This window comes from Pholis gunnellus, assembly GCF_910591455.1.
Source record: "Pholis gunnellus genome assembly, chromosome: 10".
In the NCBI taxonomy this organism is placed as follows: Eukaryota; Metazoa; Chordata; class Actinopteri; order Perciformes; family Pholidae; genus Pholis; species Pholis gunnellus.
In genome coordinates this window covers 19,134,631-19,162,194 of record NC_136537.1, presented here as the reverse complement: position 1 = coordinate 19,162,194, position 27,564 = coordinate 19,134,631, and the positions used below count along the sequence as shown (strand labels likewise).

The window sequence follows — 27,564 nt, the reverse complement described above, 5'->3', positions numbered from 1 at the left end:
ATCATTGCCGTTATTAGGCTAGAAAAGTGAAATATATTTAAATATCTATATTGCTGCTTTTACAAATAAGAAAAAAAACAAACTTCAAAACTATTGAGGATGTAAAAAAGAAACTTGAGACTGTAGTTGTGCTGCCTTAAACTCAATTACTGTAATGTCTTAATGTCTTAATGCATGGTTCAACAGTCCTTAAACTATCTATAATTCATTAAAGCCTCTGATCTGCAGGTCAGCAGGAGATCCTCGGTAATGTTTCTCAGATTGAACCTTATTTACGAGACATGTACACGTTGGGAGATAAATCTTCCATTATCCTCAGCCTCGTCATCAGCTCATAAGATGTACAGTAACTCTGTTCTCACCTCCTGTTCCCAAACACCAAATTATTCATGAAAGCAGCATTAGACACTGAATAAGACGCCCTAAACTGTATCCGCTATCATATATATGTTTTTGCTGGTGGCTTTGTTTTAATCCTGGCTGAGTGTGTCTGTGATGGACACACACACACACACACACACACACACACATATATATGAACAGCTGGAAGATGCAGCAAGCCTCCGCATTCAGGAGTTAGTCGATATGATCCTGTCACAGCGGGATGACAAGGTCAGATGGAAAGGTGTCGGCAGGCCCTCCACAGGAGAGCAACACCGTCAATGGCTGGAGATTAAACTCTTGCTGCCCTTGACCCCAAGATCTCAAGCTTCTTATGACCTCGTTCCTGTCTCGTTCCTGTCCAACTAGGCCGCTAAAAATAGACATTAAGGACTTCCACATTTCACAGCAGTATTTACAGTGTCGAGTTTACTGTCTGTAGGAGATACTTGCGAGTTTCTCATTCTTGACATTAGTGATCTGGGACTAAAGTAACGGCAAAGTCTACGCAGCCGGTACAATGGAAAGTTGTGGCTTAATCTCCATTTCTTTACATCTCACCTACTCAGTAAGCCTATACTGTTTGACATTTACTGGTCATATTCTTTAGATGATTGTGCAAAAAAAACAATAACGTTTCCATCTCTCTCATTAATGCATGCGCTCCTGCAGTAAAAGCAGTAGTGTAATTGATCCTGTTATAAATAGATGCAGTCTGAATACATTAATGCTGTTTGTAGACGGACGCCTGAATCAATGGTGGACCAGAGTGGCGTCCACTTTGTTATTTCCTCTATAGAGCTGAGAAAGGGTATACTTGTGTTGTGCACATGTGTTACTTCCTCTGTTGTTCTGGATGATGGAGGTTATGTTCAAGTACTCGGTTAGGGCTCGATAGCTCTCATGGTTAAAGAATACCATTGCTGACTGTTAGTAGAGGGAAGTAAGGTGATCTCCACATCCTTATTTTTCCTTTTCATAATAAGATTGTCACCTGATCTTCTGCTCTGCCAGTTAAAATAAACAGAATTAAGCAGTGTGAATAAACAGCCTACCACATCATCTTCAGGAGAGTCTTGGTGAACCTGTCAGACAGGAGACCACATCCCTGTTATCTCAACCAACCCACCCGGTCTGATAGCAAAGACAGAAAACTGTCACATAGCATCGTGGCCTGTTGTTGCTCGTTACCTTTTAGTGGTACAATTGAGAAGCTTTGCCGCATGAAGCAGCTGATAGCAATGTTGATTTACTCCGTGTATGTATGCTAATCCTCTAAATGCTAAAAATTTGTGTTCTTAAAAGTTCTGAAAATGAATAACATTGGGGCTATAAAGTGAGTTCACCGCTGTGTAGTGCTGTCAGAATGTATAGTGAGAATTATTATTATGATACCCTATATTGTGGACTCAAAGTATCCCACAATGCATTGTGAAAAGTTGTCTACAGCTATGGTTACATGAGCTGAAGGAATAATGGCAGACGGACGAGTGGAGAGCGATGTTGATCTGTTACGTTTTAACTGTGCGACAGCAATGAATGACATAATTACCGGCGCGGAGAAAGTGACCTGAGCAGTGTCCGAAAGTGCGTTTTCATTTTGCAGATGAGCTCAATATATAGTCCTCTACATCGTCCTCTACGATGAACTCCCTGGAGAGTGAGTAGGGAGTAGTGAATGAGAGAATTATTGACACAGTGTGGGTTTTAGAGTCTTGCAGTGGTTACAGTACATCTGTACCCTGTGAATACATGAACAAGAAGAGCCCATTGAAGTCAGGTGCACCCGTTCAAAACAGATTTTAGCCCTCAAACTTAGTCAGGATGCATAAAGGATACCTGACGTTATAAGATGTATAACAAAGGTTCTACAGATATTCATAGTCCTCAAAGGATGAATGCCTCTGACTTTGATGGCACCGCGTCTTTTGGTTTAGCTTTTAAAGACGTATCTCAACAGTTATTGTATAGATTGCTTTTAAATTTGCTCCAGACATTCATATTTCCCTCAGGAGGATTTCTAATAACGTTGGTGATCCTTTCAACGTTTAGCTCAAGTACAGCGTCACAGAGCCGCTAGCATAGCTGTGGACTCTTAGTCTTGCTGTTTGATGAATAACCTTAATTATTGTTGTTCATTCATTTTCGGTCAGTTGATTTATAGATTCATTTTTTTTCTCAGCACTACTGAGGTTGTCTCTCCAACAGCTGTGGAGGAACCTCAAGCAAAAGTCTAAAAGGTCTAAGAGGTCAGCCGCCACACTGACGCATCACGATGACTGGTATTCACGAGGTCTATTTTCTGTTTCAGATCTGTGGCTTGCACTCGATAAGCCCTTCCCTTTCACCATTCATAAAGTTGCACACAGTGGAAAGGTTTCCGCCACTGTAGATCCCTCGCTAAACTAATCCAGGCCATCCCTGTGATGTCACAGACCCAGCTGCCTATGTTGTCCCTGGACAGTCAGTCCCACTGTAGACCGCCTGAGCCTATGAGGACCCCAGACGGTGCCGGACAGGGGAGGGGGGGATTAATTCTGCAGCTGCCCGGTTGTTGTTGTTGTTGTTGAGTGACGGTTACAGCATTATGATCTGATAAGCGACTTATGGATGTTACCGTTGCTTAGATTGAGGCAGTATCTTTATGCCCCTCCTGCTCTTTCCCCCCCGATTCACTAATGGTTTCGTCTCTGGGACTTTTGATTCCCTTGAATAGACTGTGACTGCTCTGTCTACTGAAATTTTTATCTGGCATAAATGAATCATGAACCCATCTTTCTTTGGTGATGAGCTGATATGAATGGCACATTAGGCTCAGTAAACCCAGGGATTTGGAACTAATTTGACCCTAATAACAATGGTCGATAGCCTCGGGTTAAGGTGACCAATCTGCAGACTGTATCCATATTACACCTCACCTTTCTGTCTTCCTTCTCTTTTATTACTTGTTACATGGTGGTCTGTGTGTGTGTGTGTGTGTGTAAAACATTTCTACAGGAGCCAAGGAGCTTGTCATTCCTCTGGATTGTCTGTCGGATGCAGTTTTTCTTCATAGAGCCTCTTGACGGTGGCTTGGCTGCCATTCATTTGTTCTTGTTAGATCAATGTCAGTAGCCCCAAGCCGCCTGCCCCCTCCCACCCTGGTGTTATTGAATGGATCGTGTGGGAGCTTAGTTGTGGCCAGGTCACGTGCCTCCTCATCTACTCTTTATTGACCAGCCCACAACTCTCCCAGGCTCATTAGTGCTTGTTCGGTATCTCAGCAGTGAGGTTGGACTCTGCCTGGACCTATTTCTGGACGAACAAAAAGCCTTTTTTTACAATTTGATTTGCCTCCAGATGGATGTTAAAGCCCCGGTGATTCACTCTTGGGCCTCTGAAGAATCTCAAGGCTTAGTCATGGAGCCCACTGACTCATCACTGTGTAATCATAGACATAGTAGGTGACCAAGGAAGTTGTAAAATGCTGCCAGCATGTGACATGATATCTCTTAAGATTTGTTTTAAAGGCTTTATTTGAGGTCAGACGTGAATAGGCAGAATAAGATGCGGTTGCTAAAAATATCTCGACTTTAAATACTGTTTGTAGTTGATCCTCTTACTTTGAGTGTTGTTAGTCTGACCGTATTACTTCAGATTCAAGAGTAATTCAAGTGTGTTGAACTACATTATAACCATGATTTTTATCAGTTATTAAGACACTGAGCTGACCATGCGGCGATATACACAAATTAGCATAGATGAAGAAATATAGTTCTAGTCTGATTGACGTAGTTTTTTCTTGTTCCCGATGGTTGCAGAGTCTCTGTAACCTGCACCACTCAGCGAGGAATAACAAAGAGAGACCGGGGAAGACCAGCACTCCTTGGCCAATGCCAATCATGCTGGGCCCAGTTTTGCCCCATTGGGCTCCAAAATACGTGCCCCCTTGTGACTATTGTTCCACCCGTCTGTCTGTTGGCTGACACAAGCAATATTCCTGACATCTGGCCTGCATCCAGACTCATTACGACACTTGATGGCATTGATCCTTCGACTGGAGGCTTCCCCTCCAGAGCTGCGTGCTTCTGCTCTCTTCTTCTACTGAGCTTTATTTGGCTTCTTGTTAACTCTTTGTTTCTTTTCTCTCTCTTCTCTTTCCATGCCTCTTACGTTGTTTTCATACAGCCGGCTAGCATGGGTAATGTGCTGGCCCCATTAATAGATGAAAGGTGTTGTTATGAGGCTTAATATAACGCAGATTAAGAATCGTGTTCGCAGTGAGTGTCCGCCCAGTGTCTCATGCTTGCTCTCTTTATTGATGTCAGGGTAGTTGAGCCGTGACACGCCCGCAGTTAATGAAATTAGTGCTGAGAAAAAGCAGTGTCCACCAGGGAATATTCAGAGCAGTTCCCACCGGGACATCTGTGGTAGTGGCTGAGTACATTATCCACACAGTGTGATATAAACTAGGGAAATGAGCTGGATAGAGGTGGAGAGGAGGTAGATCCTGTTAATGCCTGCAGAGGGGAAGCTGGTGAACGGCTAAACCTTCACCTCTCACCTCCAGACTCCTGGACTGTGGTGTTGGCCTTGTGTGCTTCAAATTGGTGACGTCCACAGTTACAGTCGGGGTGCACGTGAATGTCAAACTGGTTTCTATTGTTTTCACATCGAACTGTGCTTATGAGTTGTTCCTGTAAAATGATTCCTCAAGCTGAAATAGTGGAATGAAACCACTACACCCGTGTTTCTCTGGCAACTCCTCACGCCCAGCTGACCACTTTGTGGCTTTAGCTTCACTTTTTGTTCTTCTAATCCAATTAAAGTGTTCAGTATGTAGCCTTTAATTGGATCAGGTGTGCGAGAATAGCAGCTGTAGAAGAAACCTGCAGATCAGGTGGCTTTTGGAGGGCTGAGAGGCAAAACTCCTGCTGGTCAAAGGACTTCTAAGTAATTCTGCTACCAGCTAGTCGTAGTAACATCTAAATATGTGTTTTATAAGGAATACTCAACAGAAAGAAGTGATGAAAACAAGTCCAGTATGGGACAAATAATAATAATAATAATAATGTATTACCGTACACCGTGTAACTGATCTTTTCTGTGAGGGTTATCGTACCATGAAAATCTTATACCGCTACAACCCTACGATGTATTGACACCTTTTGTTTCTAGCCATGCCAGCATCCTATACAAATACTAAATATGTATATGTTGAACATAATCCAACAGTTTGTGTTTGCTGCTGAGAGGAGAGAGCAGAAGTAAGTTAAGCAGCAGCAGCAGCACCGGCTGCAACTGGTGCATTGCAGCACCTGGCCGACCACGGCACACAAACTCCTGCTGCGAGCGCTCATTCACAGCACAGAGACCCGACATCAATCACTGCTGCTCAGCCAGCTCCTCTGGCCTCGTGGTGCAGTCACCAGCTATGCCAGCCCCCTGTTTTCATTTGTCATTGTAGACACTAATTCCTTGATCACCCACGCTTCTGAAGATTTAGTTTCCTCGCTCACTTTGTTTGCCGGCTTTGTCCCTTGATGTGCAGGCTGCGGTCGCGCTTTGACATTTAATTATTATTATCATTTGAGTAGCCCATCAGTTGAACACTGGCCTTATATTACTGCGGCTGCAAAAAATAAAGATGAGAATCTCACTCAGAATTGAGATTGTGATTCCCTCTTAATAGTTTTTGAGACGTTGTATGCCTTTTTAGACCGTGTACAGTAGATGATCGTTGGACAGTGAGAGGGATGGGGAGTGGCAACGCAGCTCCACACGCCTACGATGTTATGATTCATGGCGGTTTTCTGTGACATTGATACTATATTTGTGGTGACATTACAGACGGTCTCATAACTCATGGTGTTATTCTCTGGTGCTGCAGCGATGACACAATATTGCTTGCAGAATGTCTGCTGATGTCTTCTATGCAAGGAAATAGACGTGTTAGTTATAGATACTGATACATGACAAAATAATGGGATTATTGTCGTAGCCACAACCATGTAGCGCTGTCCTCGTCCTGTCCAGACTCGGTGAGGTAGCATGCCTTTGAGTAATGTCCTTTCACTCAGCTTTACTCAGTGCTGTTACTCATTCCCAACCACCTGTCTTCCACCGTCACCAGGTCAGCTCTTGGGGGCAAATCCTGTTTTTCATCTAATTTCAGATGAAAGAGTCCAGGCCTGCCTCCTCCTCAAGGAGGGACCTCCTACCAACATGCTGATGTAGGATCAGTGGAATTCATTTTAGTGTCTCATTGTCTTGCATATCCTCCAAATTTGTCTTGACGCTTGCTTTCCCACTGTACACAGCAAAGAGAACTGTAATGTACTACTAGTTGACCACATCATAATGTGGACACCATGTTTTGAGCCTATATTGGTCCTTTTTTAAACGGTGATAATCACAGGCATCACGGCAGGAAGTTTCCCTACTTAAGCAGTAGGCACCGCTCTTTAATCTACTGCCTGGATCCACACGCCCTTTTGCCACCACGCTAATCCAATAAGCCACCGATGCTGATCTGACATCTTGCGTAACAGGACTGGGATAACCTACCGATGTTTCCCTCAGTGACCACATGAGGGGACCGGTTATTTTTAGCCCTGGAGGCGCATGCTAAGTAGAGAAACTATCAGTAGATGATGGGGGGGGGGGGGGAGAAGAAGGAAGTTTTGTCAGTCACTCGTCCGGTAATCTTCCATGTGAAGCCAAGTGGATCATTAAAATAACAAGACCTGTAATTTAAGATACAGGTTTTGTGTAACGTGAGGGAGAAAGTGCCAAGAGTTAGGTAAGAAAGACAAAAGGCCAGAGAATGTTGCACGTTTGACTTTGAAGACTGTGTCAGCCTTTTGTTTCCTCTTGACACGACTTGAAAAAAAATACTGTAGGCAGAGGCAGGTTGCGACCGTGGCATTTCCGGTATGAGGATCTGGTTACTGGACCTCATGACTCTGCGTTTTGTTGTTGTTGTTGTTGATGCTTCAAGCGGCCAGCTTCGCTCACATGTGTCGTCCTCCCTCCGTGCCTCAGAATGGCCCTTCTTTCCATTTTTAAACTCCAGGGTTTGTCTGTAGTTGAGGACGCTGTGCTATTCCTGCCCTTACCTCATAACTCTTAACACCACTACAACTGCAGGCTAGGCAAGGCCATGCAGCAGCCACCGGATCACATGCATGCAACTTGAGAGTCTGAGGACTGTTGACTTAAGAGGTTTACTGTCGTGCTCGATTGGCAGCGCTGAGGCCACTGATCTAGATGTATAAATTAAAACACAAGGGTAGCGAAATGTGAACCTCAGGAATCTTGATTTGATTACTATTTCTCAGCTTACAGTTAAAGTGATCCCTGTCAAATCTGCCTCTGTACATGTGTTCGTTATTTCAGCTTCAAGTGGTACATCAGTTTGTTTTTCCGGCATGACCACTGACACAGAAGTTAATTAAGGAGAAATACAGTCTTAAACATGTACTGCAGTAACTACAAAATGCCTGGAGTGGGAACTATCAATTATCTTTTATATTTAATATATTTGTGAAGATTTTCTTTCAGGAATGATCAAAAGAGGACAGCCTTACCAGGGCAAAAGGAGGAAGTCATGCATTTGTATAAATGAGTTAAACTGGATGTATAGGTTGGAAAGTCCTTGTACATATTAGTGAGTCACTCCGTGTCCAACAGAGATTCTTTTGTGTGTTTACTATTTGCTGTCCTGCACTGCAGTAAAAGCAGCTTCAAGCTAGAGGCTTGAGATATTCCCCCAAAATCCCCAGACATCCCTTTTTTCATGACGCAGCACCCGTCTCCAGCATGGAAAGCATGCATGTTAACTGTCCAGTGATGCTGTTCTAGACCTCCCCTACTGAGGCAAAGTAAGACACAGAAATGCCTCTTGCTAGTCCAAAAGTAAAAAAAAACATTTGTGTGTGGTTTAAAATAAAAAGTGTTCCATACATAAGCATCTCTGTGACCCACGTACAGCCCTCATTTGATGTGTTGATAGAGCCCACTTTGCTCCATCCCACTTTGTTGAACCTAGTGGGAGCAGAGCAGTGCTGACTCTTCCAAAGATGGAGAGAAAAAGAGAGTTAACCACCCAAAGAGAGGGTTTGTTGATTTTATTTCCGCAGTAAATAGCGGCCTCTGGCAATTGAACATTTGTTGTTTTAATTTAACGGTCAAGAAGGCAGAATATTTGATTGGGGAATGAATGCGGTTCTATAAGCTGTACTTTTATGCATTTGGTTTGAACTTTGAGTGGCTGTGGGGATCAGTGTCAATGTTGACATTGTGTCAATATGATCAAAATCAAAAGGACCGTCGGATCAAAGCCTTGCATTTGCAGTACCTCGAGTATATTGTAGCTATATGACGCAACGTTTCTGTAGCTGATCCGCACAGATATCTGCTGTCGTCAGCAGGATGTCAGTCTTGACAGAAAATTCCCAACTTGCTGAAATGTCTCTCAAGTAATCGGACTATGGACATTTCCTATTGAATGCTTTGGCCATGTCACAATCATTTTTTTACAAGAGCATTTAGGTTCGGCCAGGGTTTTAACATACATGTTTAAACTGAGGAAGATGCTGATCTCCTACAACAAGACAACATGTGAGAATATCACAATTGTTGCTTTAGTCAGGCTCTTTAACATAAAGCAGGTCTTTCCCTGCGTTATTATACAACAGGGTTTCTCTCCAAGCTGTCCTTTTACTGTGGAGGTGGTAATGAGAGATGTATTGTCAGTGACATGTCATTTGTCAATGCCACTGCTATATTTTCTAAAGCGCGCTCCATTAGGATAATAATTTGAGCATCACACTGCTATTAGATTATGGCTCCCGATCTGTGTATCATGCAGAGAACTACACATGTCTCCTTAATGTATTGTGTAGGCTGCAGTGATTGTAGGCTACTGCAATGATGTAATAATACATTCTAGTGTACTCGTTTGTGCATAATATACACAAAAAAATAGAGGTGTTGGAATGTAGTTTGATACTCTTTTCAAAAGTATTACAATGAGACATTTTACAAGGCCAACACCCCTCACAGCACCAATAAAGTATTCCTCTAAAGCTCCAAGGTGAACTGCAGTCTCCGTAGCTTTCACTCTGTGTGGAAGTCACTGATTTACCTTTTACAGACTCCAAAGACTTCCTTTGAGGACTTTTTCGACTCTCACCAACTTAAACACTTCAAAACGTACTTACTTTTGTTTGTGCTAAAGGCAGATTTTGTCTCTCTTTCACGCTGCAGGATATGAAAAGACGGAGGACACGACAGAGAGGACGTCCTTAGCTGATCAAGAAGATGCACGACTGATATACCTCAACCAGCCGCAGTTCACCAAGTTTTGCAACAATCGAGTCAGGTAAGGAGATGTTGCACTTATGGAAATGCTTTGAATATGATGAGAAATATTTCTGCACTGTATGAAGCAAGGGGAAATGTGTTTCGGGGCAATAGTATGTGGTTGTAAGCAATCATTTATCGAAAGCTAGTTTTATTAAGTTGATATTAGAGGAAAATGTTGGTGCAAGCTTAAGTGCTTTTGTTGACTTCCATCACTTATCCAGCATTTACAGTGTACGGTGCTTTAGAGACGCTTTCCCCACGTCACTTAAAATTAAGTTGTACCCTCGCCGCTTTTAAAAATTCACACTCAGAGTTGTATTCTCTCAGGGATTTCGCTGTTTGTGCTGTTTCTGACTTGGTAATGGCAACCCAGAGGCCATCAGCACTTCAGTTTTCATGGTGACCTGCAGCATAACTTGCCACTTTGCCTGTAACCCCACATTAACCTTCAGAGTCACAAGTACAACAGTTGAATTAAAGCATGCCCGGACTGTGTGGCTGCTACTTAAATGTCAGCCTGGGGAGAATGTCCTGATAGCGAGCGATCTTGACAATTCAGAAACCGTTTTAAGGGCTCGTTTGAGCATATGTTGTAGAAATCTGTCACGAAGAGAAAAGATGTGTGATACTTTGTAAACTCTACTCTGCCCTTCTCTGGTGTGACTGCGAAGCAGCTAGTAAATAGCAGACTGATATAGACTGATAAAAGAATATCTTTTATCTTAAAAACGTTGTATTTAACCTTCTTAAAATGACATTTGAACACAAGAGCCATAGTTAAAAACAGTGGACAGAGCAGTGGCTTTCATGTGAGGAGCCACTACTGAAGTGAAAGAGAAAGCGCTGTTTCTACGGGTACAATGAAAGCACCATCATCCATGAAAGAACCATCTGATTAGTACCTCCAAGATTTGTATCACCAGTGGCGCCTTAGTCCAGATAAACAACACTGGCCCCTTTTTATCCTGGTGTTCCTGTTGAGGAGTGCAGTGCTTCTGGCATTAAAGGTCAGGCTTGTTGGTTAAGGCCGTCCTCTGTCAAGGAATATTACTGTTAGCATTCCTGCTGCATGAGCAACTTGAGATATGTATGTGCTTACACAGACACAGCTATAAAATATCAGGAATAATGAATGAAAACTGCTGCTTGTTTTTTCTGCCATTTTGTCAGGTCAGCTTCATGTATTGACATGACAGATAACATACGCAAGCAGCTAGGAAAATGGCAGGATCTTACCCCTGTTTGTTTCTTGAAATGACTCAACTGTAAGAAAATGGATGCCGATTCTACTTATTTTAGCAGCTAAGCTTCTTTTGTAGTTCGTTAACGTAGATATCACGCTGTCACCGATCATTGTTTGAGTTTGATATTTGGTTAATGATTATTACCAGTCCCAGGTCAATGAGCATCAGCAATCAAGAGTGAAGCGACCAACTGTCAGAATTACATCACCGCCCACGTGTCAAGAGTTCATGTATGTTTCCCACAGATGGTTGATGGTTGGAATGATATTGCATCCGAGAAGCTTAAGTAATATGACCTTTTCTGTGAAAGAGCACTTCTACATATTTAAAAAAAAAATAAGTTTATTACATTTTTGTGACCTTACCGGAGGCGGCCATTAATTCAGCGTTTGGCCTGCATCACTGAAAAATAAAGGAAAATATCACATCCTTACCCTTTCGGCTGAAGCTCACGCTGTTAACACACAAACACTGTGGTCGACATACGGCAGATACAGTGATCACGGTTAAATCATTATTCTAGAATAACTTGGCTTTAGATATGACTGACATGCAATCCAACACTGATACTGTACATTAAATAGCAGTTTTAGTAATGAACAGAGGTAATGCATGTGTAAAGATCTGAGTGTTTTCAGCACCGTTTTTAGAGATAACATTGTCGACAGCCTTCTCTCTGAGCACAAAGGGGAACTGGATGACAGCTTGCATGTTAATGCCTATTCAAGCCGCATTTTGTTTCAGACCCACCTCTATTGGATCTGACTGTAATGCATCCGAGTTGTGTTTTGTCAAATGATTTCTGAGCTTTAAGTGCTGCTGCGTTATTTGAACAGTGAAGTACATCGCTTCACAGACGGCTTTTGTTGAAATGTTCTTTGTCCTTGTGTGTTTTTTTTAATTCGAAATGTTCCCAAAAATTCACCTCAAGCCCTCGAGAAACTGTTTGAAGGATCAAATTTATTATAAAGGTTTGGTTGCTGTCTCAAAGTGACCTGTGGAGACCCTTACAGGAGCAGCATCTGTGACAAATGGTGAATCTGATCTTACGAGCGGCTCTCACGGGTTTCTCGTTTTCACTTGCTCTCATTCTCCCTCTGCAGCGTCACTACCTGCAGAATATGTCACAGCTCACCATCACACGGATGTACACGTATGTGACTCCTGCCTCACAACAGAAAGGAGACCCTGTTCTCTCTCGTATGCATGAAGATTGTTGTGGATTGTTTATTCAGCTGAACTAGCTACTGGCAGGTCCGGTTGTCATGTAGAGGTGATTCATTGCTGAGATGTTGACAACCCATCCTATAGCAAACAGGAGTGGCTGTACAAACCATTTATCCATGAAATGCTAAAATTGCACGTGTTGTGTGGAGAACAAGGGACAATTGTGACATGCATAGACACAGACGGACATGGGCACAAACATACAATGCGCACATTGACTGCACATAAACTGTTGTATAGTTGAGTAATAGAGCACCTAATTTGCCTTACTCCCCCAACCACATGACCTACGCATTTTGGCATGTGGTTTACATCTTCATTAACTTACTAGGTGGCTTTTTATTATATTATGACCAGATTTGAACTTCTCATTTCAACAGTATAGCATAATGAAATATTAAACCTGTGCACATGACAACATCACATTTAACTGGTGAGTTGCAATACTACGAGCGGCACATCTTAAAAGATGTTCATTCATCCTTACAGCATTCTGGCCCAACCAGTTGTTCGACTTTATGCAAGTTATGTGTGCGGACGTTGTTTGATAACATAATGTGTTGGACAAGGAGAGACTTATACCATCATACTATACGCCAAGTGAGACATTATCTAACCAGACAAACACCGTATATATATATATTTTTTTTTTTGTACATTTTGATGCATGCAAAGTAGATAATAAACTAAATTCTGATTCATAAAAGGCTTCTGCAAATGAACCGTCTGCATTGATTGTATTAGCGTCAGTGGCTCGCTGGCGGTTTTGGCTGATTTGATTATCTCTTCTGTGGTTGAATGTGTGCCGGTAAATCCCGCTGTCCTCCGACTGGCAGAGATTTTCCACCCAAGCGGTGCACTGTGTAACAGGTGTGCTACAAGTCATTAGTTTTTCTATGTTGGCACATTATTTAATCTATCTTTGTGGACATGAAATTTCAATTTGGGAAGTTTTTGTTGATGAGAAAAAAAGTGTGGTTAGACGGATCTTATCAACGGTTACATCTTAAGTCATGTTTTTGCTGTTAAACAGCCAGCCGCCAGACGGCAAACAAGATGTTTTGGCTTCACTTCTGGCGAGCTGTAATGCCGCTGTGCACGCATTACAGCTCACACAGCGGCATAACGGTGGTCTGTGAAAACCTTCCTGAATATTATGGCTGGAGTCCAGAGTAGAAGAGAAACATACTTTATATTAAAAGAAGAACTTATTTTAAGTCTTCTTTTCATGCAAGTGTATGTTATTTAGCAGAAATGGAGCACACCATGGAAGTGAAAGCAGTTATTTAAATGTGAAACTGCAATGAAAATATTTTGTCCCTACCCATGAATAATCGTGATTAAATAATCAAGATCTCAAAATTGTATTATTAAGTATTATTATCATTATTCATGGTCAAAAATACTGATAAGCCTCGAGAATATATGGAAACTCCAACCCATATGTCAAGTGCTAATGCAGTAATTGTTTTTATTGTGAAAAGCGCATATACGGTGCTTAAAATTCCCAAATGTCAAACTAAATTTTGATTCATATCAAACTGTATTGCAGCAGTGAAACAACTTTAACTAAACTGCATGACTTTTCTTTTTTTAACCCTACATTTGATCTGAATGAAAGAATAAATCATCTTTACATGAAAGTAAACACAGAGATCTGTGCAGGGAGTTTCAAGCTTATTTAATATGATAATCTTCATCTGGCAACAGCTGGTTAACATGCGTTTCTATTCGTGGCCCCTGGGTCATTTAAACATCATCTTCTGTGATCACCAATCACGATGCAGAACATCCTCATCACCTGGTTGCTCTCCTCCAGGTTTCTTTTGTTTCCACCTGTAAATGTTTAAATCTCATACTTGACTTAACTATCTAGTTTTAACTTATAAGACAAACAAAGATAGACATGCATAATTCATTCCTGTAATGTTAAAGCTGTGGTGATAGATGTCATGTAAAGTTCTTCTGATTGGTGCTGCGTGGCCTATAATCTGGATCTCTGTCAGTGAGTGGTGTGGAGGAGGTGATTCTCTCACGTCGTCTTGAACCTCAGGCCACTGCCAGGAAATAAAACGTAAGATCCATAATCATCCATTAAGCAGAGTGTTAAAGGAGATCTTTATCTTGCCTTGTCTCAGTGGAGGAAGTAGAGAATAGAGTACAACCCCACGAGATCAGAAGGATGGAAGTGAAGGAAATAAGACAAGAAGCGGGAAAGATGATCCCAGAGATGAGATGACGGATGCATTTAAAGAGAGAAATGATAACGCCAGAACCTGTACTAAATATTATTGAACTCATGGTCTTGTTGTGGGCTTTGGATGATGTATGGCAGGTTTAAAGGCTACCGTACTTAAACTGTGACTTTACTGAACATTGAAATGATCTGCTCAGATTTACATCAGAATTAATAGAGAAAAGAAAAGCAGATCACCTACTTGGTTTTCCTCAAATTTGTTTTGGAAGTTAGAAAAATACTGCAAATGATAATAGCCTTAGATGAGTATGCATTATATCTCACACACAGACCGACACTCTCTCACTGACGCACAAACAGACATACTGTATCTTTGTTTGCGTTAACATATTCCACTTCCTCGTATTTGCATACCTCACTGAGCGTTTCCATTGGCTTTCCAGTTTATGATGAAAAACTTTGAACTTCCTCCTATGATGATAAACTGATAAACACATGTTATGATATCCAGCAGTCCAGTTTCAATACCGCTTCTATATAATGTGATGGCTGCCTGTTAGTGGATTTGTTAGTAAAGGACATAACCTAGCATTTCTTTTATTTTTGTTTCTTGTTACAAGGAACTGTGATTGTGCTATTTATCTTTAAACTCGCTTGTAAAATGTCTCATATGGCCTTTAGAAACACCCAAACAGGTTAAAATCATGTGCGTGTGTTGTCGTTTGAAAATTACTAGTCATAACATTACATATTTTACTACTACTGAATTTAAAGAATTTAAATGTTTTACTTTGAAAACCATCCATCTGAATTTAATTGGTTTGAATCTAACCTTCATTTCAAGTTGTGCAATTTCAAAATCAAACGCCTCAAATTGGATTGTGGAAATTCGGACACCAAATTTGATGAAGATGAAAAATGTCAACTTTACCATCGAGGATAAGCGATCAAGCCTGAATGGAATCGATCAGACCTCTTCTATAGTGTCATGTAATTTAAGAAAGACGAGCTCAGATGACTGTACTCTGTACGCTTCAATTTTCTCTCTCTTTGAAAGAGGAGATGAGGGAATATGACCTGTTATTGCCGCCATGTTTGTTCTACTATGTCAGCGTTGGTGAAAATTTGAATATTTTTTTTAACACGGCTCAATAAATGGCTATGAAGCTTTACAGGTGACCCAGAGATCTTTTCACAGAAAGTGAAATAATTAGACTAGACTCAAGACTAGACTTTGTTCAGTGAGCAGAGCTGACCCGTTCCTGACCCTTGTTCTGACAAGGCTCTTAATCAGCCTCCTCTGTGAGGCTGGTGTTACGTTGTACTGCTGTCAGAACGATGCCTACCTCTAACTCACTCACCTTTCGCTCTGTCCCTCTCACTCACCATGGACGACTGGAATTTTTATTTTATTGTTTTTAACTAACTCAATTCAATGCTAGCCGTTTCCCCCGTAACTTTGCATTGTGCTCGTGAAAGTGGAAAAATGCTGTGAAATGTGCTGCAAACATGATTCAGTCTAACAGCGGTGAAACGGTGATATCACTGACGTTTACCGCCATATGCTTAACCCCCGTCAGACGAGTTGGAGGCTGCACTTTCAGGTATTCTGCTTGTATATTTGTGACGGCTTCTCTGTGTGTGTGTGTGTGTGTGTGTGTGTGTGTGTGTGTGTGTGTGTGTGTGTGTGTGTGTGTGTGTGTGTGTGTGTGTGTGTGTGTGTGTGTGTGTGTGTGTGTGTGTGTGTGTGTGTGTGTGTGTGTGTGTGTGTGTGTGTGTGTGCGCGTGAGCAAGCAAAGCGTTGCCAGTGGCATGGCATATATGTACACCCAAAGTAGCTGTTCTGTCTGGCCCTTTAACACAGCTGTAAATCAGACTGCTGGTGGGCTGACTCTCAGGCTGTTGAAGGCTCCACCAACCTCGATATACCACCATCACCGCCAGCCCAGCCCAGCCCAGCCCCACTGCAGCACACGCAGCATAGCTCATGTCTGCCAGGAGCGCTTTGCACCCCCTCTGCCAGCTCCCTTCTTACTCCTAATTATTCTTTATGATCATGGACTCCCCTGGTCTATCACAAACACAGACACCTACCTCTCTCTACAGCAGAGAGGACTTCTTGATAGGGTGGGGGCAAGGTATTAGTTATTTGAGGTCTATATATTTTTTACATCTAACCATTTGTCTCTCTTTCTCATGTCTCCCTCTCTCTCTCTCTCTCCCTCTCTCTCTCTCTCTCTCCCTCTCTCTCTCTCGCTCCGTCCTCCATCCACGGCCGTGTTCGCTGCCCGGTGCCGTCTACAGCACAGCCAAATACAATGTCCTCACCTTCCTTCCCCGGTTCCTCTACTCGCAGTTCAGGAGGGCAGCCAATGCCTTCTTCCTCTTCATTGCACTGTTGCAGGTAAGGTGTGGTGTTGCTGTGTTTATGTGACGTAGATTTAAAGACAAAATAAATAACTGTTAAACCACCAAATAATGTTGAATCACAGCTCTTCTCATCAGTGGGCGAGTTGTCTTTTTTGTTGTTGTTTTTCTACTGTTTGCTATGACCTAGACACATTCTGCAAAGGTCCTGTCTGTAATTCCATATACACACTGTTCGCTCTCTCTCACACACACACACACACACACACACACACACACACACACACACACACACACACACACACACACACACACACACACACACACACACACACACACACACAGTACTTAATATATCTTGATGATGAATAATACATGTAATATGTGTTACTCCTTTAAAGGGAAACTAGCTTTGCTTGCAGGCTGAACACACTATAATGTATTTTACATGCGTTGGAAATGCATGAGGTGCCATGGACTATATTTCATTCCTTCACTGTACCCGTACTACTACACTGCAGTGAAGGAACGGCACTGTGCGTTACTTGGTGTGACATGGAATGTGGGCAACGCGCTCAAATAGTCCAACTGATGCGGAGCCACAATTAGAAAATTAGGGGTGTTGTGAAAATCTTTAGCATTAGATTTGTTCAAGAAATAAGAGAGCGGAGAGCAGAGAGTAGCTGATTATTGGCTCTGTGTTTTGATTACTGCCCAACAATAGCCACAGATCTCAGCAGTACTGCTGCTGTGTTGATGTAGATACTAGACGGAACAAAGACTTTCTAGCCTTGAGGAAGTTTGCGGTGGTTTGCCTGCATACTGTACGTCAACATTAATCCCTTTTTAAGAACACTTAAAGCCTCAACCAGCAAAATGACTACATGATTTAAAGGAGCCAAAATTCAAGTCTCTGTTGTTGTAAGATTAAATCAAGAGAGAGGGAAGACTGCATAGAACTGAGATCCTGTCTTCACCTATAGCCATACATTAAAGAGAGCTTTGAGGACAGGGAAGGGCCTCTATCCAGTGAGCCGCTTTGAACAACAGCCAGTGTGAATCTTCATTACCTGCCCTGTCGATGTTGTGACCTTGAATAAAACATCTATGCACATGAGGGAGACGGGAGATCTATTTCGCTCAAGTTTCCTTCGAGCTGTATAACATTGCCGATCTCCTGTGGCCCTCGCTGGGCTTTAATTACGCTGGTGTTTGACTGTTAATTTTGAAAGGCTTAAAATAGCCGAATCATTAAACAGTCAGTGGTGAGGAGTGCATTATGATTGTACAAAGAAAGTTGTTTGTGCTGGATATACCTCCAGTTTGCATTTATTTTGGATATTTAGCTGTCAAATTCTGGTTACGAAATGTGTGATGGTGACGTTTTCAGCCATGAAAGTACTCTGAACTTGTCGTCTGCCTTTTGAAATATTCCAATTTTTTGAAAATGTCTCTTTTAGCAAATCCCAGATGTGTCTCCCACGGGTCGCTGGACCACACTGGTGCCGCTGCTTTTCATCCTGGTGGTGGCTGCTGTCAAGGAGTTCATCGAGGATCTGGTAAGACAAACCTCAGATATTGTTCTGTACTAGTTCTGTTGTTGGTTTCACCCTGTCGAAAGGTCTCTCTTTCTGTGAGAAAGTTGGACTTGTATTGTTCTTTAAAACAATACAGAGAAAGTTCAGTTTAGTTTTACAGCTTGAATTGGTACAGTATCATAGGATGTTGTCTTAAACGTGATGTTACCTGAGAGACATTATCTGGTCTAGAAAAACTTAATTACTGCAGGAATTAAGACACGTACACATGAGTTTGATCCCTCAGTCCGCCGCTATACAAAGGCAGTCAAAGAACATCATAGTCCCTCATGAATACACAGTATGTAGACAAATATATGGCCATATGTAGTAGCGTTTGGTAAAAGGGTTTTTAGCACTTTTGTCTGTGCAATATAAATCATTTTTATCCATATATTCCTTTTAATATACTAAACAGCGAAATGCAACATTACCGATCATAGGACTATACTCGGTTACTTGTTCAAAGTCAAATCAAATTCTCTTAAAAAGAGTTCTCTACCGTATGGTAAAGCAGTATAGTTCTCTTAACTTGAAGACAGTCCTCCTGTGTGGGCTTTCGTTTAGCCTCCACTGTGTCCTCCGAGTGCTGAACTGTTACCTGGAGGTTATGTATACGACCACAGCAGGATACTCCTCAACGTATCGACTCACCATCAGACGCAGACATGCATACGGACTCACTCATTTCAGAGGTCACAGCTGTGCCTACTGCACCCACAGTCAGTCAATTAACCTAGATACTGAACGCTCACGCACAAAGACAGTACAAACAAAACAACTGTCTGCCCTCGAGCCAGTCTGAACAGATGCTTGAGAAGAGATCATGCAATCTATTTGATATAAAAGGTTGATTTGGGGTATTTTGGTTTGATCTTTTTGTTGTATGAATTCTTGTTTGCTGGGAAGTTAAAGGCTTCAAAATATGTTTGTGTTTGCAAGTAATTCCCTCAAGCCCCTTCTGAACTAAGTGAGGGAATGTTGCATTGTACTCTGTTGCAGTGACCCTGCAATGCGATCCTCTATGCAGGTCCCAGTGGACAGTTACTCTATACTATTAGCCTCTATCTAGGGCTGAGGGGACCAGCGCAGCACTTTCTCTCTCACTCTCTCTCTCACTCTCTCTCTCTGCCTGTTGTGAAAAACATGGGAACGGAGCGGTGATGACTCTGTCTTTATTGGTGAAGGTCACCTGCACACACACGTCTGTTCCCTGCACTACGCTGTCCATCACAGGTTGACCTGCCAGGGCAACATCGACCCCTAACTTCATGAATCATGCACTATGGACACACACTGTACAGCACATATCTTACCTTGTTGCTGTCTTCAATGCAGCAGACTTGGGCTGTTGGTTCCGAGTAGTTCAACTACCTCTCAGCTGTAAACACTGTAAATCACAATGGTGTTTGGTGCACTTTTACACAGCAACATTTATATCACTCTGTTAAGTTTCCAGCCAAACTGAAACACATTTTTTTTTTGTGTGGTTAAAGGTAGTATATACAAGATTAGGAGCATTTCTATTGCTTCACAACGGCTCTTATCATGGTGATGGCTGAGCCCAACCCTAACACCTGGTTGAACGGCGCGGTTGGGACCACCGTCCTAACCGAGCTGTAAGCGCAGTGCAGTGCGGCATCTGTGAGCCAGCGGGGAACACTCACGTGCACTAAAAGCATGCACGGCAACAACAGCAACACACACTGCTCAGGTAGAAATGACTCCACTGACTCTTTACATAGCAAATAGTTGTTCTGTTAATGCTCTGAGCCGTGCATCTTGTACCTTTTTAAACCCCCTCCACTACTGCGTCACATTGATTGAAGCCGTATTAGCAGGTTAATGAAGGTAACATTGCAGACGCTCTAGCTTTTCATCTTTTGCTGCTTTCAGATTTCCCCCTCTACAGCTGAAGTCTACAGAGGCCTGATACTGCATATTTACGCATAACCTCTGCATGCTACACGCCTTCCACTGCACTGTGATTACACACATCATCTAAAAACAGCACATCCCCTTTTCTCTTGGGACAGAAGGAGCGAGAGAGGATTAGGCAGAGAGAGAGAGAGAGTATGAGAGGTGCGGAAATGCAAGACATGTTGTGGCGTAATGTATATAAATACAGGTTCACTCCTACTCCACTTTTATGAATTGAGGTGGGTCTGTACCATAGACTGGATATAAGTAGTTGCATCATAAGGAATGTAAACAGCAGCAACAAATACAATTCTCTGGGCAGATGATATGGCCGACATCTTCACATTGACAATTCAACATGGCATCAGATGGCCAGCAGCATGCTGGGTAGTGTGGGTTAGCTTAGCTCCCATCTCGGCTCATTAGGGATGAACAAACAAAGTTGAAATTCATGGGAGCTACCGGTTGCAGCATGTACATACATGCTGTAGTGAAGAAGACTTCAAACTAGTTATTGTATCAATATTTACTGAGGTAATAGATCAAGTGAGAAGTAGGATCATTTCCTCATCGACTTCCCTTCAGTCGGACTTATTTTTGCAACCGGAGGAGTCGCCCCCTGCTGGTCAGCAGAGAGAATGCAGGTTTTTAGACACTTCGGCATTGGCTGGTTTCCAAAGAGTGGATGGAACAAAAGTGTAAGAGAGTATATTCCGTATATTTGAAGCTTTTAAAGTGGTTGTTGCTCAGAGTGACTATATATAATATAGGTTTTGATGTGACCGGGTTATAGCAGCTGTAGCATTAGACGGATGCTTTTGTGACTATAAGGTTGCTGGCTTTAGTCCACAGGTCGTTGGAGGAATCTGGCTAAGGAGAGTGAATACCTCTCCCCCGTAAGCAGCTGTGTATTGATGCAACCAAACTTCCGCTGCTCTTGTGTCTCAGTCAGCAGCAAGAAGTCTTTTTTCCCCCCTCCTGATATGTACAGTACAGTGAGCCAAATTACCCAAATTAGCTTTAAATTGAATTAGAATTAGACTTAATTAGAATGGATCTTCAAAGTAAACAGATTATTAGCAGGGACATGAGTGGATTTGTCCTCTCCTCACTAATCAAGTGCAGCACATGTTGCTTTCAGGAGCCACATTGTGAAACACAGTGATTATTTCTATGAGACAGACTCAGCAACACATTATTACTCAGCGTGATGCTAGTTGACAAGCTGTCCCTTGGAATCAGCTGTTGAAGTCACAGTTGACTGTTCAGCAGACAAGATGGACATGAGGGGAAGTAATCCCGCTGATTGGTATTTTGATGCGGCCACAGACGGCACGTATAGGATAGTTTGTTAAGTTTGTATGTAGATGCTACTTCAATGACAATTACTCGACTGCTTGATGGTGAATTAAAGGTGCAATATACAGGGTTCACCACAAGGTCCATTTCGTAGCTGTTCTGAGGCTTTTGATATTATCATATAATCTTCATTAGGAGATGGGGTTTGACCCTTTGTCATGGAATTGTAGATGTTCAAATTTCCTTTTTCTGTGGAGCACTTAAAGGTGTTCACATTGACACTTAAACTGAAGTGTCGTGGCAAAAAGCAGAATGTGCACACTGTTCTTTGCACCTTGTATTTACTGTTGCTGTGCAAAGTTTCAACTAATCAGGTCTTTTTCTGACACAAACAATAACACACACACAAACACACACACACACACACACACACACACACACACACACACACACACACACACGTTTGTTAATGCTGTATTTTCCTGTGGGAGATCTGATTGATCACAACAGTTAACAGCCACAGTAAGAAAAGAACACTGCAGATTTGACTTTTTGCAGTAATGTCTCTGCTCGGTCCTGTGCCTGCTGGATGTGCATACTGTGTTTTTTTTTTCTCTGTGTAAGCTGTTACAAAGGGTTGAGTAAATCATCAACATTACAAAGATTATTGGATTTTTATTGGGGCCACCGCTGCAAAACCTCTATGCTGTCATGGTTCTGTAGGGGGCGTTGGACGAAGACATTACTCAAATACCATGCAGCGTTATACGAGTCTGTGTAGTCGTAGTGAGAATACACACATTAAACTCCACCGTCGGTGCAAAGGTGTAATCGTTCTTCAGCTTGTAAACGCCGACTTTGATAAATCCATCTCCCACTCTCTCACTGGAGATAGTGAGTGGTGCTTTACAGCGTCAGCCTCTTCAGGCCATTTCCTATAAAATCATAGAATTGAGTCTTTTGTAATCTAGGATAGTTTGTCTAATAATAACTTGCTTTTCTCTTTTTTATTTGTTTGTCATTACTTTTTAATTAATGTAATTCAGAGGATAATAGTTTTTTTTTTTCTCTTCCCTATAGAAACGCCACAATGCTGACGGTGTTGTCAACAAAAAGGAATGTCAAGGTACAGAAAATCATTTCTTCTTCAGGTTTTCTTCAGACAATGTGTTGATGGTTTGACTAGAAAACATACTATTTTGTCTTTTGTGTAGAAGTATTTACATTGCAATTAAGCCTTAAAAACCCGATGGCTGCATTGTAATATGGCTCCTATTTTCTTTGTCTTTTTTTACTTCCTCTTTCTCTCTCGCTGTAACTATTTCCATGACTCATTTCTCGCCACAGTACTGAGGAACGGTGCCTGGGAGATTGTTCACTGGGAGAAGGTATGTCACTAATGGTCATTTCCACCAGCTCACATTTGATTCAACTTGAGCAGATTTCACCATCTTTGGTGCTGTTGTAAATTGGAGAAATCTCTCACATTCTGCACACACACACACACACACACACACACACACACACACACACACACACACACACACACACACACACACACACACACACACACACACACACACACACACACACACACACACATGCACGTACACACCCTGACCCCTCTAGTATCCGGTCGCTAATTAATCCAGCGTTTCCATGTGGACGGTCATTAGAAGGCAATGCTGGAGGACAAAGAGGCTTCTTCTCTTCCCTCAAAATGAAACTGTTTTGTTACCGTGGCTGGAACATTTTCTCTAAAAGCAGATAAAACCACCAGGGAGCGCAGAAATTAGTTAGATTTAGACTGTTCGGTAATTTGTAGTATTCACTCATCCATTAGAGGTACAGTCAGCATGTGGCAGTGCAGTCAAAGATGAATCTTTCTCTCTGCACTTGGGATATGAGCCAGAAAAGAAATTGCAGGCAAATCAATTACATCACATATTTAAGACACAATACATGCCACAACAAGATGCTACAATAAAACAATATATGTGGCAGTGCATGATATATGTTGACGGGACAGGTTTAGGAAGTACGCAAGATAAGATTAAATAAAAGTTAAACATATTGTCGAACAAAGTATTTGATTCACACATTGACTTGGTTCATGCAGAGAGAAAATCACTGTGTTTCTTGCTGGTATGTGTATGTCCCGCCCCTTCATACACAGAAATCCTCTCTAAAAAGGCCATCTTTAAATAATTGATGCGTTTTACATCTTCATCATGCATATTGTAAAAGCAGCTTCTCTCAAACATTTCTACTTGGTCTCCAAACTCTTTTAACTCTAAACTCTTTCAGGGCAGCTTGAGTGAGGCTAAAAAGTTCACTTCTTTATGTTTATTTTTTTGGCCAAATATACCTAGATCACTATTATTGATATCAGAATGTCATCAATGTCAGTATCCATGGTTTTGGCAGCATAATTGTTTTGTTATGGTTCATGCATTTTATGTAATCCTTATTTTTTTAGCTGTAATATATTTTGTTTATACTACAGAAGACAAAGCATTTGATTTGATTGCTAATTTATCCTTGTTTTCTGATAATTAGATGTGTTTTCTTTCTTCCTTCTGAAGCTGCTGAATGCAAAGTTTAGTAGTAACATAAGGAAGACTCCAGCTGTGTCTGCACTATGTTTACTGCTTTAATGTCCTTTTTTCCTTTCTTCTCACCGGCTGTGCATCTTTGCTCCTGATGTAGAACTCATGTTTTGTGCTGTTTTTATAGGCGGTGCACAGCAGTAACCAGCTTATTTTCACAGATTGAAGTGGGCGATATTATTAGAGTAAAGGGCAGTGATTTCGTTCCTGCGGATGCTGTTATTTTGTCATCCAGGTGTAGGAGTCCACCCTGCTGCCTGACTCTGTGGCCTTTCTCCTTCTTCTTTCTTCTTCTTGCTCTCCTTAAAGAAGTGATGGTTAGATAATAAATAGAGCCAATGCTAAGGTGGCTATGGAAATGTAATTGTGATGTACATTTAGTTTGGTAATGCATAACTTAAAGAGCCAAGTAAAGAGATGTGAGACCTTTGTATCCAGTTGTGTGACAACCATCATTTCTCTAGGTGGTAATGTGATGATGGATCAGGATTGATGAGTCATGTCAACATACCTCCTTCACCTTTTCACAAACACATTTGGACCCGCTCTAGAGCTCACATTGATTCTGAAGATTTTTTTTAAATACAAATGATCAAATTGTATTTAGATTTTTCTAACCGTAATGTCTTCTACGGGCACGATTTCAATCACAACTTCCCACATTTTTGTTCTGAATATACATTTTTTAAATGAAAAACGTAACATCTCTGAGTAATTTTATCATCAACTTTACCGTATCATGTTTTTCTAAATGTTTTTGTGAAAAGAGGAACAGATGACCACACAGGACTGATCATTTTGCTCTTCTCATTTCTCTCTCTCCTTATGTGTTTGCTGTTTGTCTGTCTGTCTGTCTATGTTGTATCCTCTCCATCCCTTCCTTTTGTCTTTTTTCTTTTTTTGTTACCTCGTCTCCTCCGATCCTGCCCCCCCCCTGTGCGATCAACTGCCACACCTCCTCTCTCGCCCCCTGCTGGTGTGTGGTTGGTAACATCAGCTGGCTGTTGGGGAAGTAGTCAGAGCTGCAAATGGGGACCACCTCCCGGCGGACCTCGTCATACTGTCGTCCAGGTCAGGAAACAAGCAACACTACCAAACAAACAGCGATGGGAGAGATGGGGGGGCTGCGTTTGTACCAACTGGGACGAGACATTTTAGACACAAATAATAAATAGTTTATTTTACACTCTTAATGAAGGAAGGGGCCTGTTATTACTGGCAACAACCAGATATTGTCACAGTCAATGAAACCAGGTCCCTTTCTTTTTTTCCTACTTTGCCTCTACATTATGGGTTGGCAGCCATAATAGTAGTCATTGTAGTATGTCATTGTATTATATTATGTGTATTACATACAGCACAGGAGCACACGCTCCTTCTTTGAGATATGTGGTTATTGGGTGTTATTCCCAACATGTCTGCCCTCTGCATGGCTTGTTTGGCACCCTGAATGCAACAATAATGTGTCAGTTTGCATGCAGTCACATTCCAAGATGTCAAGTTGAAAAGCATCTTGGAATTATAGTTTTTCTAACATTGGATCAAACTTAAGTGTCGTATTAACAATCAGTATTAAAGCAGTATTTTGCTCTTTTATGAATAACAAGTTTTAAGTATTCACTTCCTGGCCATCGCTTTCTGTGAAACAAAGCTCTCGTGTAAAGGCTAACAGCAGCTGATTCCAAACCTCTCATTAATTGTAGTTGGGCTTCAGTGCCCAGATATCTTTTTGAGTTTCCCTTCCGCCCCGTGTGTGTTCGGACCAGCCTTCAGTGTGAATACATCGCTCCATGAAAAGAGTAGCTAACCAGCGACCCGGCTCACCTCAAGCAGCGGCATGCTCTCCCTCTCTGTCCCCGTGCCCAGAGTCTGTCAGAGGCCCATTTGTCTGCTCTGTTTGTTGTGCTCGGCATGCCTGCTCGCTCAGATATCCCTGTTCTCTGTGTGGTTTCTCCCTCTCCACCCCCCCCCCCTGTCCCTTTGCACTGTATGTTAGACGGTTAAACTCTGTTACGTCTGTCTCAAGGACATTAACTGTACGTTAAGTGGGTAACTTCCACTCAGTAAATCTTTTGTAGTTTTATTCTGTTTCTGATTGGCCTTTAGGCCGACGTGCAGCATCGTCGTTTGCAGAGATCTAGTCGCACATAATTGTTTTGTTGAAGAACCTTTTTTAATAATCATATTTAGTTTATTGAGACCGAAATTTACATTAAAAGTGATATTTTATTATTGTTACATTTTCAGTACCCCTTTGCTTATTGGTATATTATATTTCATATAAAATGATGAACACATAATGGATAAAGACTGTAATATATGAACGAATAGCAGTTGTCATATTATTTTACTGCTTCCAAGTCTCTAAATCCTCTCCCTCCACTACAGTGAACCACAGGGTATGTGCTACATCGAAACATCTAACTTGGATGGAGAAACAAACCTGAAAATCAGACAGGTGATTGTCTTTAGTTACTGTCCATACAATGTGAACTAAGACGAAGCTTCTGCAAGTCTTCAACACAAATTGATAAAAACAACAACAATGGAATCACTGCTATAATGTTGCTGTAATGACATCAACAGGGTCTCCAGATCACCGCAGACATAAAGGACATCGACAGCCTGATGCGTCTCTCCGGGCGGATGGAGTGTGAGAGCCCAAACCGCCATCTGTACGAGTTTGTTGGGAACATCCGCATGGATGGACACAGGTGGGCTCAGTCGCGGAGCTCCATGTCTGGCTCTCTGCCCCTCCTTACGGACTCAATAGCCCATTAGCCAGGAGCAGAGCCAGTATCGGTGCATTATGAGGTTTCAGGGGTTATTTAATCTTTCTCCTGAATAAATGGAAGCACCTGCCTCAGTAAAATTGAATTAGAGATTTGTTTGGAAGCTTTGCCATGGTAGAGAAAATGCATTATAGGCTGTATGCCTGCTTTTATGATATCATGGCTCGATTCTCTGAGTTTGGGATGATACAGCTCTCCTGAATAAGGAGAGCTTAGCTTTTGGTGGGTGTGTAGTTTGATGGGCTGTATTTTCATTTTGATGGAAATCTTTTAAAGTAAAGACTTTTATCCATTATTCAGTTTCGTCAGCACACAACTTAAGACGTCACATCCTTAAGGCTCGGATGTATGTCAGTTTAAACACCACTGTTACAACTTGTTTCAGGACCAATCTGTTTACTATTAAAAAGTACATGCACGTGTATTATCTGATTTATAACTGAGTTTATTTAGTTGTACATAGGGGCCAATTTAATACTGGCTGTGTTTTTATAGATATTTATGTGAAAAGGTCTTTCATAGCATCACAAAATACTAATATTCTAGTTTGTGTTGTTATGTAATGTCTGTCAGGAAAGCTTATTTCGTGTTGGTAATATTGAA

General features: G+C 41.8%; 1 protein-coding gene across 2 annotated transcripts in view; it reads left to right on the top strand.

The window, feature by feature from the left end:
* Positions 1–27,564, top strand: part of atp8a1 (ATPase phospholipid transporting 8A1) — a 97,031-nt gene that overhangs the window by 4,786 nt on the left and 64,681 nt on the right. For both annotated transcript variants that reach the window (XM_079167833.1, XM_079167832.1), the window contains exons 2-9: positions 9,631–9,745; positions 16,702–16,801; positions 18,225–18,323; positions 22,641–22,686; positions 22,908–22,948; positions 25,167–25,240; positions 26,558–26,627; positions 26,756–26,883. In XM_079167833.1, coding sequence (XP_079023959.1) covers positions 9,631–9,745; positions 16,702–16,801; positions 18,225–18,323; positions 22,641–22,686; positions 22,908–22,948; positions 25,167–25,240; positions 26,558–26,627; positions 26,756–26,883 — 673 coding nt within the window. The remainder of the gene's footprint in view (positions 1–9,630; positions 9,746–16,701; positions 16,802–18,224; positions 18,324–22,640; positions 22,687–22,907; positions 22,949–25,166; positions 25,241–26,557; positions 26,628–26,755; positions 26,884–27,564) is intronic.